We start from the raw sequence: 14,749 nt of genomic DNA on the forward strand, positions 1-14,749 counted from the left end.
TTCAGTTCTAGTTCAGTTCTAGTTCAGTTCTAGTTCAGTTCTAGTTCAGTTCTAGTTCAGTTCTAGTTCAGTTCTAGTTCAGTTCTAGTTCAGTTCTAGTTCAGTTCTAGTTCAGTTCTAGTTCAGTTCTAGTTCAGTTCTAGTTCAGTTCTAGTTCAGTTCTAGTTCAGTTCAAGTCAGTTCTAGTTCAGTTCTAGTTCAGTTCTAGTTCAGTTCTTGTTCAGTTCTAGTTCAGTTCTAGTTCAGTTAGTCTAGTCAGTTCTAGTTCAGTTCTAGTTCAGTTCTAGTTCAGTTCTAGTTCAGTTCTAGTTCAGTTCTAGTTCAGTTCTAGTTCAGTTCTAGTTCAGTTCTAGTTCAGTTCTAGTTCAGTTCTAGTTCAGTTCTAGTTCAGTTCTAGTTCAGTTCTAGTTCAGTTCTAGTTCAGTTCTAGTTCAGTTCTAGTTCAGTTCTAGTTCAGTTCTAGTTCAGTTCTAGTTCAGTTCTAGTTCAGTTCTAGTTCAGTTCTAGTTCAGTTCTAGTTCAGTTCTAGTTCAGTTCTAGTTCAGTTCTAGTTCAGTTCTAGTTCAGTTCTAGTTCAGTTCTAGTTCAGTTCTAGTTCAGTTCTAGTCAGTTCTAGTTGAGTTCTTGTTCAGTTTTAGTTCAGTTCTAGTTCAGTTCTAATTTAGGTCTAGTTCAGTTCTAGTTCAGTTCTAGTCAGTTCTAGTTGAGTTCTTGTTCAGTTCTAGTTCAGTTCTAGTTCAGTTCAGTTCTAGTTCAGTTCTAGTTCAGTTCTAGTTCAGTTCTAGTTCAGTTCTAGTTCAGTTCTAGTTCAGTTCTAGTTCAGTTCTAGTTCAGTTCTAGTTCAGTTCTAGTTCAGTTCTAGTTCAGTTCTAGTTCAGTTCTAGTTCAGTTCTAGTTCAGTTCTAGTTCAGTTCTAGTTCAGTTCTAGTTCAGTTCTAGTTCAGTTCTAGTTCAGTTCTAGTTCAGTTCTAGTTCAGTTCTAGTTCAGTTCTAGTTCAGTTCTAGTTCAGTTCTAGTTCAGTTCTAGTTCAGTTCTAGTTCAGTTCTAGTTGAGTTCTAGTTCAGTTCTAGTTCAGTTCTAGTTCAGTTCTAGTTCAGTTCTAGTTCAGTTCTAGGTCAGTTCTAGTTCAGTTCTAGTTCAGTTCTAGTTCAGTTCTAGTTCAGTTCTAGTTCAGTTCTAGGTCAGTTCTAGTTCAGTTCTAGTTCAGTTCTGTTCTAGTTCAGTTCTAGTGCAGTTCTAGGTCAAGTTCTAGTTCCGTTCTAGTTCAGTTCTAGTTCTAGTTCAGTTCTAGTTCAGTTCTAGTTCAGTTCTAGTTCATTTCTAGTTCAGTTCTAGTTCAGTTCTAGTTCAGTTCTAGTTCAGTTCTAGTTCAGTTCTAGTTCAGTTCTAGTTCAGTTCTAGTTCAGTTCTAGTTCAGTTCTAGTTCAGTTCTAGTTCAGTTTCTAGTTCAGTTCTAGTTCAGTTCTAGTTCAGTTCTAGTCAGTTATAGTTCAGTTCTAGTTCAGTTTCTAGTTCAGTTTCTAGTTCAGTTCTAGTTCAGTTCTAGTTCAGTTCTAGTTCAGTCTAGTTCAGTTCTAGTTCAGTTCTAGTTCAGTTCTAGTTCAAGTGCTAGTTCAGTTCTAGTTCAGTTCTAGTTCAGTTCTAGTTCAGTTCTAGTTCAGTTCTAGTTCAGTTCTAGTTCAGTTCTAGTTCAGTTCTAGTTCAGTTCTAGTTCAGTTCTAGTCAGTTCTAGTCAGTTCTAGTTCAGTTCTTGTTCAGTTCTAGTTCAGTTCTAGTTCAGTTCTAGTTCAGTTCTAGTTCAGTTCTAGTTCAGTTCTAGTTCAGTTCTAGTTCAGTTCTAGTTCAGTTCTAGTTCAGTTCTAGGTCAGTTCTAGTTCAGTTCTAGTTCAGTTCTAGTTCAGTTCTAGTTCAGTTCTAGTTCAGTTCTAGTTCAGTTCTAGTTCAGTTCTAGTTCAGTTCTAGTCAGTTCTAGTTGAGTTCTTGTTCAGTTTTAGTTCAGTTCTAGTTCAGTTCTAATTTAGGTCTAGTTCAGTTCTAGTTCAGTTCTAGTCAGTTCTAGTTGAGTTCTTGTTCAGTTTTAGTTCAGTTCTAGTTCAGTTCTAATTTAGGTCTAGTTCAGTTCTAGTTCAGTTCTAGTTCCATAAATGAAGCGAAATCACGGTGTTATAAAAAATATAAGAAATAATTATGTAACCTCTAAACGGTTAGTCCGATTTAAATGAATTCGAATTTGGAACTTGTGGGCCCATCAGGGACATGGTCAGGAGTCACCAAAGAAGGACACCACGGAACACAATAATAATTAGGACTTTACGTGCCTGATGTGATGAAATAATTTTGAAGGCAAACGCTTTAGATAAGTATAATTTGTCACTCGAATAATAATCCCTACGTAGGACTTGGCATTAGGGATTAAGGCTACCAAGTCTTAGTTAGGATACCAAGTCCTAAGTAGGATTTTATATCCGAGTGACAACGTTTACCATTTTAAAGTGTTGCATCCGAAACTGGCATTTCCATTTTTCCATTGCATCAGGTATTCCAGAAATCGTGTCATGTAGTTTGAAGTAGAATTTTCAAGAAAGAAGAAGATATAACAGTGATTAAACCTTTATTTTAAAGTCAACAGATTGGACTTAAAATTTCATTCAAATCGGACTAACCGTTTAGAAGTTACAGATTTATATTTATTTCTACCGTATTATTGTTACCACTGGGCGTTTTTCAACACCACAAAATAAAACCATAAAATACATGTTTTATTAGCCATCACTGTCATAGGTAAACATTTATTATGGTATATACTTGTAGCATACTTTTGGGCACTTTCATTTAAATTACCTCTCTTTATAATAAATTGTACTCTCTCTCGGCAAAATGAAACAGTATGAAAACGAAACATTGGTTTTCGGTTCTTTTTCCAATTTTGTTTTTGTGTTTTTCTTTTTCTCTGTGTTATCGTTGCAAGCTTTCTCATCTCTAATAAAAACAACAAAAACACACATATACATTTTATTTGTAAAGTTTCTGTAACGAGAGTGTATTTTTTATGTTTAGTCGTGTTTTTGTTTCGCGAACGTTTGTAAGCAACGTGTGGCGTTAAGCGGCTTTTAAAATTTATAAAAAAAAATTTTATTTGTATTCAGTGCATTTATTTAAAATTAAAGTGTAGTGAAAATATGTGAATAAATTGTATTAAAAATAAAATTTTAGTGATGACAAAGTCAATTATTTTATGAAAACATGTCAATTAGTGTTCGGGGTTGATTTTTTCTACAACAATAACAAAAACAACCCGCAGAAAATAAAAATTAAAGAATTTCATTCATAAATTTCAATTAAATTCCTTTAATGGTCAATGAAATTTATAAAAAAAAAAAGAAGAAAAACGCAAACAATATCAAAGAAGAAACAAGTGTAAAGAAAAAATGTCAAAGTTTAGTTTATTTGAAAGAAGAATGCATAAGAATTTCAAGAGAAATAAAGTTATTTTAATAAATATTTAACAATTTTATGTGGGAAAAAGTGCAAAAAATCTGTGAAGAATTTCATAATCATTAAATGAAATATCGAAAACAAAAACAATTTTAACAAAAATTTACACAAAAACAACAAAACAAAAAGGAAATAAAAAATGTCTACAACAATAAATTCTAAACTAACAACAACGGCTGCTGCGACAGCAGCAACAACAATAATAACAACAACACCAGAAAATTGTGTATCAAGAACAACAGCAGCAGCAACTGTTGTAGTTGTTGCTGCGCCGGCTGACAACAATATTAACAATATTTCTTCCTCTCCTTGCAATTCTTGTTCTTCTTCGTTGACATCTTGGTCAGATGTTTTGTGCGCCAACGCATACTGCTCCTCATTAACAGGGCAGAAATATAAACAACAACAAATTTCAAATAATGAAGAGGAGGCAAAAGAAGATGCACCTTTATTTAAAACAACAACAACAACAACAAATTCAACCATATTCCCCCATTTGGCTGATTGCCAAAGTAATTTAACAAAACAACAGCTGTTGGAGCAACAGGACGCTACTGCTTTTGACAGTGGTCGTGAATCTGTTAATGAATGTGATTCCTCTTTGGATGATTCGATTAATTACCGCAGCTCTTCGTTGCACTTGCAACAGCCCAGCAAGAAACCTTGCACTTTGGATTTTTATGCCAGCAGTGGTTCGCAAACTAAATGGTATTTGCCAACCACGGATATAGTGAAAATTAATGTACAACCTGCTGCTAGTGCGGAGGGTATTATGACAAAGTCGTGTGTTAGTATAGCGGAGCCAGAATCATCGGTGGTCACACCGCCTTCAGAACATGATGATAGTATTCCGGATGATGATGAGGGGACATCAAATGATAAAATGTGAGTTTTTTTTTAATTTTCATAATTTGGATTTAAATTTGTTTATAATTGTAAAGACCCCGCTTGAGTTCTGTTGTTCAGTTCAGTTCTAGTTTAGTCCTAGTTCAGTTTTAGTGCAGTAATAGTTAAGCTCCACTTCAGTTTTAGTTCAGTTCTAGTTTTATTCCAATTGTTTCCTACAAGTTCTGTTTTAGTTCTGTTTTTAGTTCTGTTTTAGTTATATTCTAGTTCAGTTCTTGTTCATGCTTAGTTTATTACAGTTCTAATTAAGTCTAGTACAGTTCTAGTTTAATTGTAGTTTTAGTTCAGTTCTATTTTAGGTCTAGTTCAGTTCCAGTTCAGTTGTAGTTCTGGTTTTAGTTAAGGTCTAGTTCAGTTGTAGTTCACTTAGAACTCTAGTTTAGTTCTAGTTTCGTTCTAGTTAAGTTCTACTTCAGTTCTAGATTTAGTTTAGTTCAGTTCTAGTCCAGTTATTGTTCAGTTCTAGTACAGTTCTAGTTTAGTTCTTATTTAATTCTTGTTTAGTTCTAGTTCAATTCTAGCTTAGTTCGGTTCAGTTTATTTCTAGTTCAGTTCTAGTTCAGTTCTAATTCAGTTCTAATTCAGTTCTAGTTCAGTTCTAGTTTAGTTCTAATTCAGTTCTAGTTTAGTTCTAGTTCAGTTCTAGTTCAGTTCTAGTTCAGTTCTAGTTCAGTTCTAGTTCTGTTCTAGTTCTGTTCTAGTTCTGTTCTAGTTCAGTTCTAGTTCAGTTCTAGTTCAGTTCTATTTCAGTTCTAGTTCAGTTCTAGTTCAGTTCTAGTTCAGTTCTAGTTCAGTTCTAGTTCAGTTCTAGTTCAGTTCTAGTTCAGTTCTAGTTCCGTTCTCGTTCAGTTCTAGTTCAGTTTGTCAGTCTAGTTCAGTTCTAGTCAGTTCTAGTTTCAGTTCTAGTTCAGTTCTAGTTCAGTTCTAGTTCAGTTTAGTTCAGTTCTAGTTCAGTTCTATGTCTCAGTTCATAGTTTTCAGTTCTAGTTCAGTTCTAGTTCAGTTCTAGTTCAGTTCTAGTTTTAGTTCTAGTTCAGTTCTAGTTCAGTTTAGTTCAGTTCTAAGTTGCAGTTTCTAGTTCAGTTCTAGAATTCAGTTCTAGTCAGTTCTAGTTCAGTTAGTTCACGTTCTAGTTCAGTTCTAGTTCAGTTCTAGTTCAGTTCTAGTTCAGTTCTAGTTCCAGTTCTAGTTCAGTCTAGTCTCAGTTCTAGTCAGTTCTAGTTCATTAGTTCAGTTCTAGTTCAGTTCTAGTTCAGTTCTAGTTCAGTTCTAGTTCAGTTCTAGTTCAGTTCTTAGTTCAGTTTCTAGTTCAGTTCTAGTTCAGTTCTAGTTCAGTTCTAGTTCAGTTCTAGTTCAGTTCTAGTTTCAGTCTAGTTCTAGTTCAGTTCTAGTTCAGTTCTAGTTCAGTTCTAGTTCAGTTCTAGTTCAGTTCTAGTTCAGTTCTAGTTCAGTTCTAGTTCAGTTCTAGTTCAGTTCTAGTTCAGTTCTAGTTCAGTTCTAGTTCAGTTCTAGTTCAGTTCTAGTTCAGTTCTAGTTCAGTTCTAGTTCAGTTCTAGTTCAGTTCTAGTTCAGTTCTAGTTCAGTTCTAGTTCTAGGTCAGTTCTAGTTCAGTTCTTGTTCAGTTCTGGTTCAGTTCTAGTTCAGTTCTTGTTCAGTTCTAGTTCAGTTCTAGTTCAGTTCTAGTTCAGTTCTACTTCAGTTCTAGTTCAGTTCTAGTTCAGTTCTAGTTCAGTTCTAGTTCAGTTCTAGTTCAGTTCTAGTTCAGTTCTAGTTCAGTTCTAGTTCTAGTTCAGTTCTAGTTCAGTTCTAGTTCAGTTCTAGTTCAGTTCTAGTTCAGTTCTAGTTCAGTTCTAGTTCAGTTCTAGTTCAGTTTAGTTCAGTCTGTTTCAGTTCTAGTTCAGTTTTAGTTCAGTTCTTGTTCAGTTCTAGTTCAGTTCTAGTTCAGTTCTAGTTCAGTTCTAGTTCAGTTTCTAGTTCAGTTCTAGTTCAGTTCTAGTTCAGTCTTCTAGTTCAGTTCTAGTTCAGTTCTAGTTCAGTTCTAGTTCAGTTCTAGTTCAGTTCTAGTTCAGTTCTAGTTCAGTTCTAGTTCAGTTCTAGTCAGTTCTAGTTCAGTTCTCGTTCAGGTTCTAGTTCAGTTCTAGTTCCGTTCTAGTTCAGTTTCTAGTTCAGTTCTAGTTCAGTTCTAGTTCAGTTCTAGTTCAGTTCTAGTTCAGTTCTAGTTCAGTTCTAGTTCAGTTCTAGTTCCAGTTCTAGTTCAGTTCTAGTTCAGTTCTAGTTCAGTTCTAGTCAGTTCTAGTTCAGTTCTAGTTCAGTTCTAGTTCAGTTCTAGTTAGTTCTAGTTCAGTTTAGTTCAGTTCTAGTTCAGTTCTAGTTCAGTTCTAGTTCAGTTCTAGTTCAGTTCTAGTTCAGTTCTAGTTCAGTTCTAGTTCAGTTCTAGTTCAGTTCTAGTTCAGTTCTAGTTCAGTTCTAGTTCAGTTCTAGTTCAGTTTTAGTTCAGTTCTTGTTCAGTTCTTGTTCAGTTCTTGTTCAGTTCTAGTTCAGTTCTAGTTCAGTTCTAGTTCAGTTCTAGTTCAGTTCTAGTTCAGTTCTAGTTCAGTTCTAGTTCAGTTCTAGTTCAGTTCAGTTCTAGTTCAGTTCTAGTTCAGTTCTAGTTCAGTTCTAGTTCAGTTCTAGTTCAGTTCTAGTTCAGTTCTAGTTCAGTTCTAGTTCAGTTCTAGTTCAGTTCTAGTTCAGTTCTAGTTCAGTTCTAGTTCAGTTCTAGTTCAGTTCTAGTTCAGTTCTAGTTCAGTTCTAGTTCAGTTCTAGTTCAGTTCTAGTTCAGTTCTAGTTCAGTTCTAGTTCAGTTCTAGTTCTAGTTCAGTTCTAGTTCAGTTCCAGTTCAGTTCTAGTTCAGTTCTAGTTCCGTTCTTAGTTCAGTTTAGTTCAGTTTTAGTCAGTTCTAGTTCATTTCAGTTCAGTTCTAGTTCAGTTCTAGTTCAGTTCTAGTTCAGTTCTAGTTCAGTTCTAGTTCAGTTATAGTTCAGTTCTAGAAAAAATTCAGTTCTAGTTTCAGTTCTAGTTCAGTTCTAGTTCAGTTCTAGTTAGTTTAGTTCAGTTCTAGTCAGTTCTAGTTCAGTTCTAGTTCAGTTCTGTTAAGTCTAGTCAGTTTCTGTCAGTTCTGTTCAGTTATTTTAGTTCTGGTCAGTTCTAGTTCAGTTCTGTTCAGTTCTAGTTCAGTTCGTTTAGTTCAGTTCGTCGAGTTCAGTTCTAGTTCAGTTCTAGTTCAGTTCTAATTCAGTTCTAGTTCAGTTTCTAGTTCAGTTCTAGTTCAGTTCTAGTTCAGTTCTAGTTCAGTTCTAGTTCAGTTCCAGTTCAGTTTCAGTATTTCTGTTCTAGCTAGTGAATTAGTTCAAAAATGATATTCGCATAGTAAAATTTAACTTAATCATAGTTATAGAAATCGCTTGAAAGTTAGTGAATTCAATTAAGCAATAACTCAATTAAACTCGTGATTTCACAAGCTCAAGTCGACAGCCTGTTAAATCCAATTAACGAACAATAATGTAATGACATAATGAAACAATTATAAATGTAGCTTATAAATTCCTTCTATAACAACATTTAACTTATTTAATACTTAGAGAATGAAAGCATAAGAGGAAGAATTTCCCAGAATTATTTTTCATAGAACATAATAATTAAGAAGTTAAAGTAATAAAAAATTAACTTTGCAACAAAAGATGTTTGTAATAAGTATTAAAAAAATCAGTCGAATTATTTATTTTGCATTGTCACTGACCGTGTAAGCCATTTAAAAGGATTATTATTTATTGCCAATTGCTGTGCAGTGGTATTACTAACAAATTTTTATTGGCGGCTGGGTGGGAGTTGGAGAAGTGTTTTCTTTCAAGTGGATGCTTTTTACTCTCACATTACTCTGTTTATAACGAGTACTTGAAGTGTTTTATAATTTTTTAATTTTATTAATTGCACATTTATCATTTTGGTTGTCAATTTTTTATTACTTACACAGTGTGTAATACACACTTGAATTTATTTATTTTTTTTTTTAACAAATTCAATTTGTAACAAGTGTAAAAATGTGTAAAATTTTGTAATTAATTTTCAATTACAACAAATTGTTTTAAGATAAATCAATTATGACTGTCGGCACTTTTAACTTTTTTTACGTTTTGCTATTTTTATGTTATGCCATAATTAAAAATTATTTAAGGTTTTTACTTTATTTTAATGAAAGCAATTTTTTTTTTTTGAAATATAAAAGGAAATATAAAGTTTTTAAAAATTAATTAAAAATATATGTTATATTTCGATAATATAATTTAAGGAACATTAAATTTATAAAACAAAGTATCGATTTATAGAAGATAATATTTTAATTAAATAGTTAAATCCAAATTGTTAATTGTTCAAAAAATTGTCAATTTTAATTTTCATGACACTCGTTTTATTCCACAATTATTGATATCCTCTGTAAATTCAATTCCTTAATTGCCCCTGTTTTGTAAAACCAGCTAAAAAGCTTGTCAAATAGTCAGGTGCATTTAATTCACCTTTATTCTTTTGCATTTTTATTTTATATCATTTCTTGTTTTAATAATAAATTCCCCCGGTTCAAAACCATTTAAATTTCCTGTTTCTTCTTCGTTTCAATTTCATGCAACACCGGTTACTGGCTAAATTAAATTTTACTACATGTTCAACTTTAAAATTGCTCAACTACAACAAGTCATATACAACCCTTAAAACCACAATATATTTTCCGTTTATTTCTTTTTCTTTTACAGTTTTTGTTATAAAATTTATACACTGACACCACAGCAATTATTATTTATAAACACTCGCCATTATATATTTACCATATACATATTAAATTGTATGATATTTTTTGGATGCAAAATGAATAGTCGAAAGAGTACCATGGTAAAGAAGAACTTTTGAGGACTAATGCTATAGAATAAGGGAAATTTGTTTCAATTTTTTAATGCACAATTTTTAGTTTTAGCTGAAATGAAACTGAACTAGAACTGAACTAGAACTAAAACTAATACTGAACTAGAACTGAACTAGAACTGAACTAGAACTGAACTAGAACTGAACTAGAACTGAACTAGAACTGAACTAGAACTGAACTAGAACTGAACTAGAACTGAACTAGAACTGAACTAGAACTGAACTAGAACTGAACTAGAACTGAACTAGAACTGAACTAGAACTGAACTAGAACTGAACTGAACTGAACTAGAACTGAACTAGAACAGAACTAGAACTGAACTAGAACTGAACTAGAACTGAACTAGAACTGAACAAGAACTGAACTAGAACTGAACTAGAACTGAACTAGAACTGAACTGAACTAGAACTGAACTAGAACTGAACTAGAACTGAACTAGAACTGAACTAAAACTGAACTAGAACTGAACTAAAACTGAACTAGAACTGAACTAGAACTGAACTAGAACTGAACTAGAACTGAACTAGAACTGAACTAGAACTGACTAGAACTGAACTAGAACGGAACTAGAACTGAACTAGAACTGAACTAGATCTGAACTAGAACTGAACTAGAACTGAACTAGAACTGAACTAGAACTGAACTAGAAATGAACTAGAACTGAACTAGAACTGAACTAGAACTGAACTAGAACTGAACTAGTACTGAACTAGAACTGAACTAGAACTGAACTAGCAATGACCTAGAACTGAACTAGCACTGAAATAGAAGTTAACTAGCACTAGAAACTAGAACTGAACTAGAACTGAAATAGAACTGAACTAGAAACTGAACTAGAACTGAACTAGACTGAACTAGAACTGAACTAGAACTGAACTAGAACTGAACTAGAACTGAACTAGAACTGAACTAGAACTGAACTAGAACTGAACTAGAACTGAACTAGAACTGAACTAGAACTGAACTAGAACTTAACTAGAACTGAACTAGAACTGAACTAGAACTGAACTAGAACTGAACTAGAACTGAACTAGAACTGAACTAGAACTGAACTAGAACTGAACTAGAAACTGAACTAGAACTGAACTAGAACTGAACTAGAACTGAACTAGAACTGAACTAGAACTGAACTAGAACTGAACTAGAACTGAACTAGAACTGAACTAGAACTGAACTAGAAACTGAACTAGAACTGAACTAGAACTGAACTAGAACTGAACTAGAACTGAACTAGAACTGAACTAGAACGGAACTAGAACTGAACTAGAACTGAACTAGAACTGAACTAGAACTGAACTAGAACTGGAACTAGAACTGAACTAGAACTGAACTAGAACTGAACTAGAACTGAACTAGAACTGAACTAGAACTGAACTAGAACTGAACTAGTAACTGAACTAGAACTGAACTAGAACTGAACTAGAACTGAACTAGCAATGACCTAGAACTGACTAGCACTGAAATAGAAGTTAACTAGCACTGAACTAGAACTGAAATAGAACTGAACTAGAACTGAACTAGAACTGAACTAGAACTGAACTAGAACTGAACTAGAACTGAACTAGAACTGAACTAGAACTGAACTAGAACTGAACTAGAACTGAACTAGAACTGAACTAGAACTGAACTAGAACTGAACTAGAACTGAACTAGAACTGAACTAGAACTGAACTAGAACTGAACTAGAACTGAACTAGAACTGAACTAGAACTGAACTAGAACTGATCTAGAACTGAACTAGAACTGAACTAGAACTGAACTAGAACTGAACTAGAACTGAACTAGAACTGAACTAGAACTGAACTAGAACTGAACTAGAACTGAACTAGAACTGAACTAGAACTGAACTAGAACTGAACTAGAACTGAACTGAACTGAACTAGAACTGAACTAGAACAGAACTAGAACTGACTACTGAACTAGAACTGAACTAGAACTGAACTAGAACTGAACTAGAACTGAACTAGAACTGAACTAGAACTGAACTAGAACTGAACTAGAACTGAACTAGAACTGAACTAGAACTGAACTAGAACTGAACTGAACTAGAACTGAACTAGAACTGAACTAGAACTGAACTAAAACTGAACTAAAACTGAACTAGAACTGAACTAGAACTGAACTAGAACTGAACTAGAACTGAACTGAACTAGAACTGAACTAGAACTGAACTAGAACTGAACTAGAACTGAACTAAAACTGAACTAGAACTGAACTAGAACTGAACTAGAACTGAACTAGAACTGAACTGAACTGAACTAGAACTGAACTAGAACTGAACTAGAACTGAACTAAAACTGAACTAGAACTGAACTAGAACTGAACTAGAACTGAACTAGAACTGAACTAGAACTGAACTAGAACTGAACTAGAACTGAACTAGAACTGAACTTGAACTGAACTAGAACTGAACTAGAACGGAACTAGAACTGAACTAGAACTGAACTAGAACTGAACTAGAACTGAACTAGAACTGAACTGAACTAGAACTGAACTAGAAATGAACTAGAACTGAACTAGAACTGAACTAGAACTGAACTAGAACTGAACTAGTACTGAACTAGAACTGAACTAGAACTGAACTAGAACTGAACTAGCAATGACCTAGAACTGAACTAGCACGAAATAGAAGTTAACTAGCACTGAACTAAACTGAACTAGAACTGACTAGAACTGAAATAGACTGAACTAGAACTGAACTAGAACTGAACTAGAACTGAACTAGCCAACTGAAACTAGAACTGAACTAGAACTGAACTAGAACTGAACTAGAACTGAACTAGAACTGAACTGAGAACTGAACTAGAACTGAACTAGAACTGAACTATAACTGAACTAGAACTGAACTAGAACTGAACTAGAACTGAACTAGAACTGAACTAGAACTAGAACTGAACTAGAAACTGACTGAACTAGAACTGAACTAGAACTGAACTAGAACTGAACTAGAACTGAACTAGAACTGAACTGGAACTGAACTAGAACTGAACTAGAACTGAACTAGAACTGAACTAGAACTGAACTAGAACTGAACTAGAACTGAACTAGAACTGAACTAGAACTGAACTAGAACTGAACTAGAACTGAACTAGAACTGAACTAGAACTGAACTAGAACTGAACTAGAACTGAACTAGAACTAAACTAGAACTGAACTAGAATTGAATTAGAACTGAACTAGAACTGAACTAGAACTGAACTAGAATTGAATTAGAACTGAACTAGAACTGAACTAGAACTGAACTAGAACTGAACTAGAACTGAACTAGAACTGAACTAGAACTGAACTAGAACTGAACTAGAACTGAACTAGAACTGAACTAGAACTGAACTAGAACTGAACTAGAAACTGAACTAGAACTGAACTAGAACTGAACTAGAACTGAACTAGAACTGAACTAGAACTGAACTAGAACTGAACTAGAACTGAACTAGAACTGAACTAGAACTGAACTAGAACTGAACTAGAACTGAACTAGAACTGAACTAGAACTGAACTAGAACTGAACTAGAACTGAACTAGAACTGAACTAGAACTGAACTAGAACTGAACTAGAACTGAACTAGAACTGAACTAGAACTGAACTAGAACTGAACTAGAACTGAACTAGAACTGAACTAGAACTGAACTAGAACTGAACTAAACTGAACTAGAACTGAACTAGAACTGAACTAGAACTGAACTAGAACTGAACTAGAACTGAACTAGAACTGAACTAGAACTGAACTAGAACTGAACTAGAACTGAACTAGAACTGAACTAGAACTGAACTAGAACTGAACTAGAACTGAACTAGAACTGAACTAGAACTGAACTAGAACTGAACTAGAACTCAACTAGAACTGAACTAGAACTGAACTAGAACTGAACTAGAACTGAACTAGAACTGAACTAGAACTGAACTAGAACTGAAATAGAACTGAACTAGAACTGAACTAGAACTGAACTAGAACTGAACTAGAACTGAACTAGAACTGAACTAGAACTGAACTAGAACTGAAACTAGAACTGAACTAGAACTGAACTAGAACTGAACTAGAACTGAACTAGAACTGAACTAGAACTGAACTAGAACTGAACTAGAACTGAACTAGAACTGAACTGGAACTGAACTAGAACTGAACTAGAACTGAACTAGAACTGAACTAGAACTGAACTAGAACTGAACTAGAACTGAACTAGAACTGAACTAGAACTGAACTAGAACTCAACTAGAACTGAACTAGAACTGAACTAGAGCTGAACTAGAACTGAACTTGAACTAGAACTGAACTAGAGCTGAACTAGAACTGAACTTGAACTAGAACTGAACTAGAACTGAACTGAAAAAAAATTTTAGAGTTCAGAAAATTTAGGTGATGATTAAAAAACATACATTACTCGAAAATCGACGCTTATAAAATAGGAAAATTCGACAAAGTACTTTTTATATCCCAATTTTTAATCCCATTCTTTTCATTGCTTACAAATGTAAATAAATCAACAGTGTTTAAATTTGCAAATCCACAAGTATTATGTCTCTTATGTATGGGTGTCTATACTACTTGAGAGTCTACTAACATGAACCAGAGCGCCGAGTGCGTGTGTGTTGCTAATTTATTTAATTTGACATTAACTTTTGCTCCTGGTTGCTTGTAACCGATGATGTCTACACCAATATTGTGTGACTTCTATGTTGGTGGTGGCGGCTGGCTGGCAATAAATGGTGTTAGATTAAAGAAGAATAGTATAAGTGGTGGGTGTGTTGTGACACGCACACAGATACTGATACCCACACTCACTTACACTTTATTTAGAATAAATATAATGTTCAAGGCAAGAATGTAAATATTGTTTATATTACATGATGTAAACAATGTATTTTTTGTTGTCCCCTTTTTTGTTACTCAGATGATTTTCTCCCTTATCTCTGTCGATATTGAACCAAAAATCCAATTATCACTATGTTTGCGATAAATATCAACATAAAACGATTGTTGCTAATTTTTGGAAAGGAATTTCTTTTTGCTTGCTTTCGTTTTTAGATTAGTATGTGTCACTTAAAACGTCAATTGGTTTTGGTCAAACAAATAAGTACTTATAATAATTATATTAAATATATATTGTATATGCGTCCACTTTTAGTTTAATTAACTAATTATAAGGGTCACGTTCAAAGCAGATCTTAATGTGAAAGGACTGCGATAAGTTAAGGAAACTAATTTGCTTTTAAGGCTTTTTCTAAGGAGTCTTGAAGGAGGAGTTGTTGTTTACCGCCTGCATTACCAATCACTTATGGATTTACCGGGAAAGGGTAATAGAAAGAGAAGCAACTTGAATTTGAATCGTTATTAAGTACAGTAAAGAAAGTTCATAGGAAGTTATATTAAAATGAGGAATCTGCTTGTTGTCAC

At 33.8% G+C, this 14,749-nt stretch overlaps 1 protein-coding gene across 1 annotated transcript in view; it reads left to right on the forward strand.

The window, feature by feature from the left end:
* The first annotated feature begins 3,062 nt into the window (after positions 1–3,062).
* LOC119605322 overlaps positions 3,063–14,749 on the forward strand; it is a 46,362-nt gene continuing 34,675 nt past the window's right edge. Inside the window, exon 1 of the mRNA XM_037958349.1 lies at positions 3,063–4,381. Within this exon, the coding sequence (XP_037814277.1) occupies positions 3,636–4,381 (746 nt within the window). The 5' untranslated portion in view covers positions 3,063–3,635. The remainder of the gene's footprint in view (positions 4,382–14,749) is intronic.

Source organism: Lucilia sericata, unplaced genomic scaffold (assembly GCF_015586225.1).
Source record: "Lucilia sericata isolate MDLA Ls3-8-SP2 unplaced genomic scaffold, ASM1558622v1 Contig000475F_arrow, whole genome shotgun sequence".
NCBI classification, from domain to species: Eukaryota; Metazoa; Arthropoda; class Insecta; order Diptera; family Calliphoridae; genus Lucilia; species Lucilia sericata.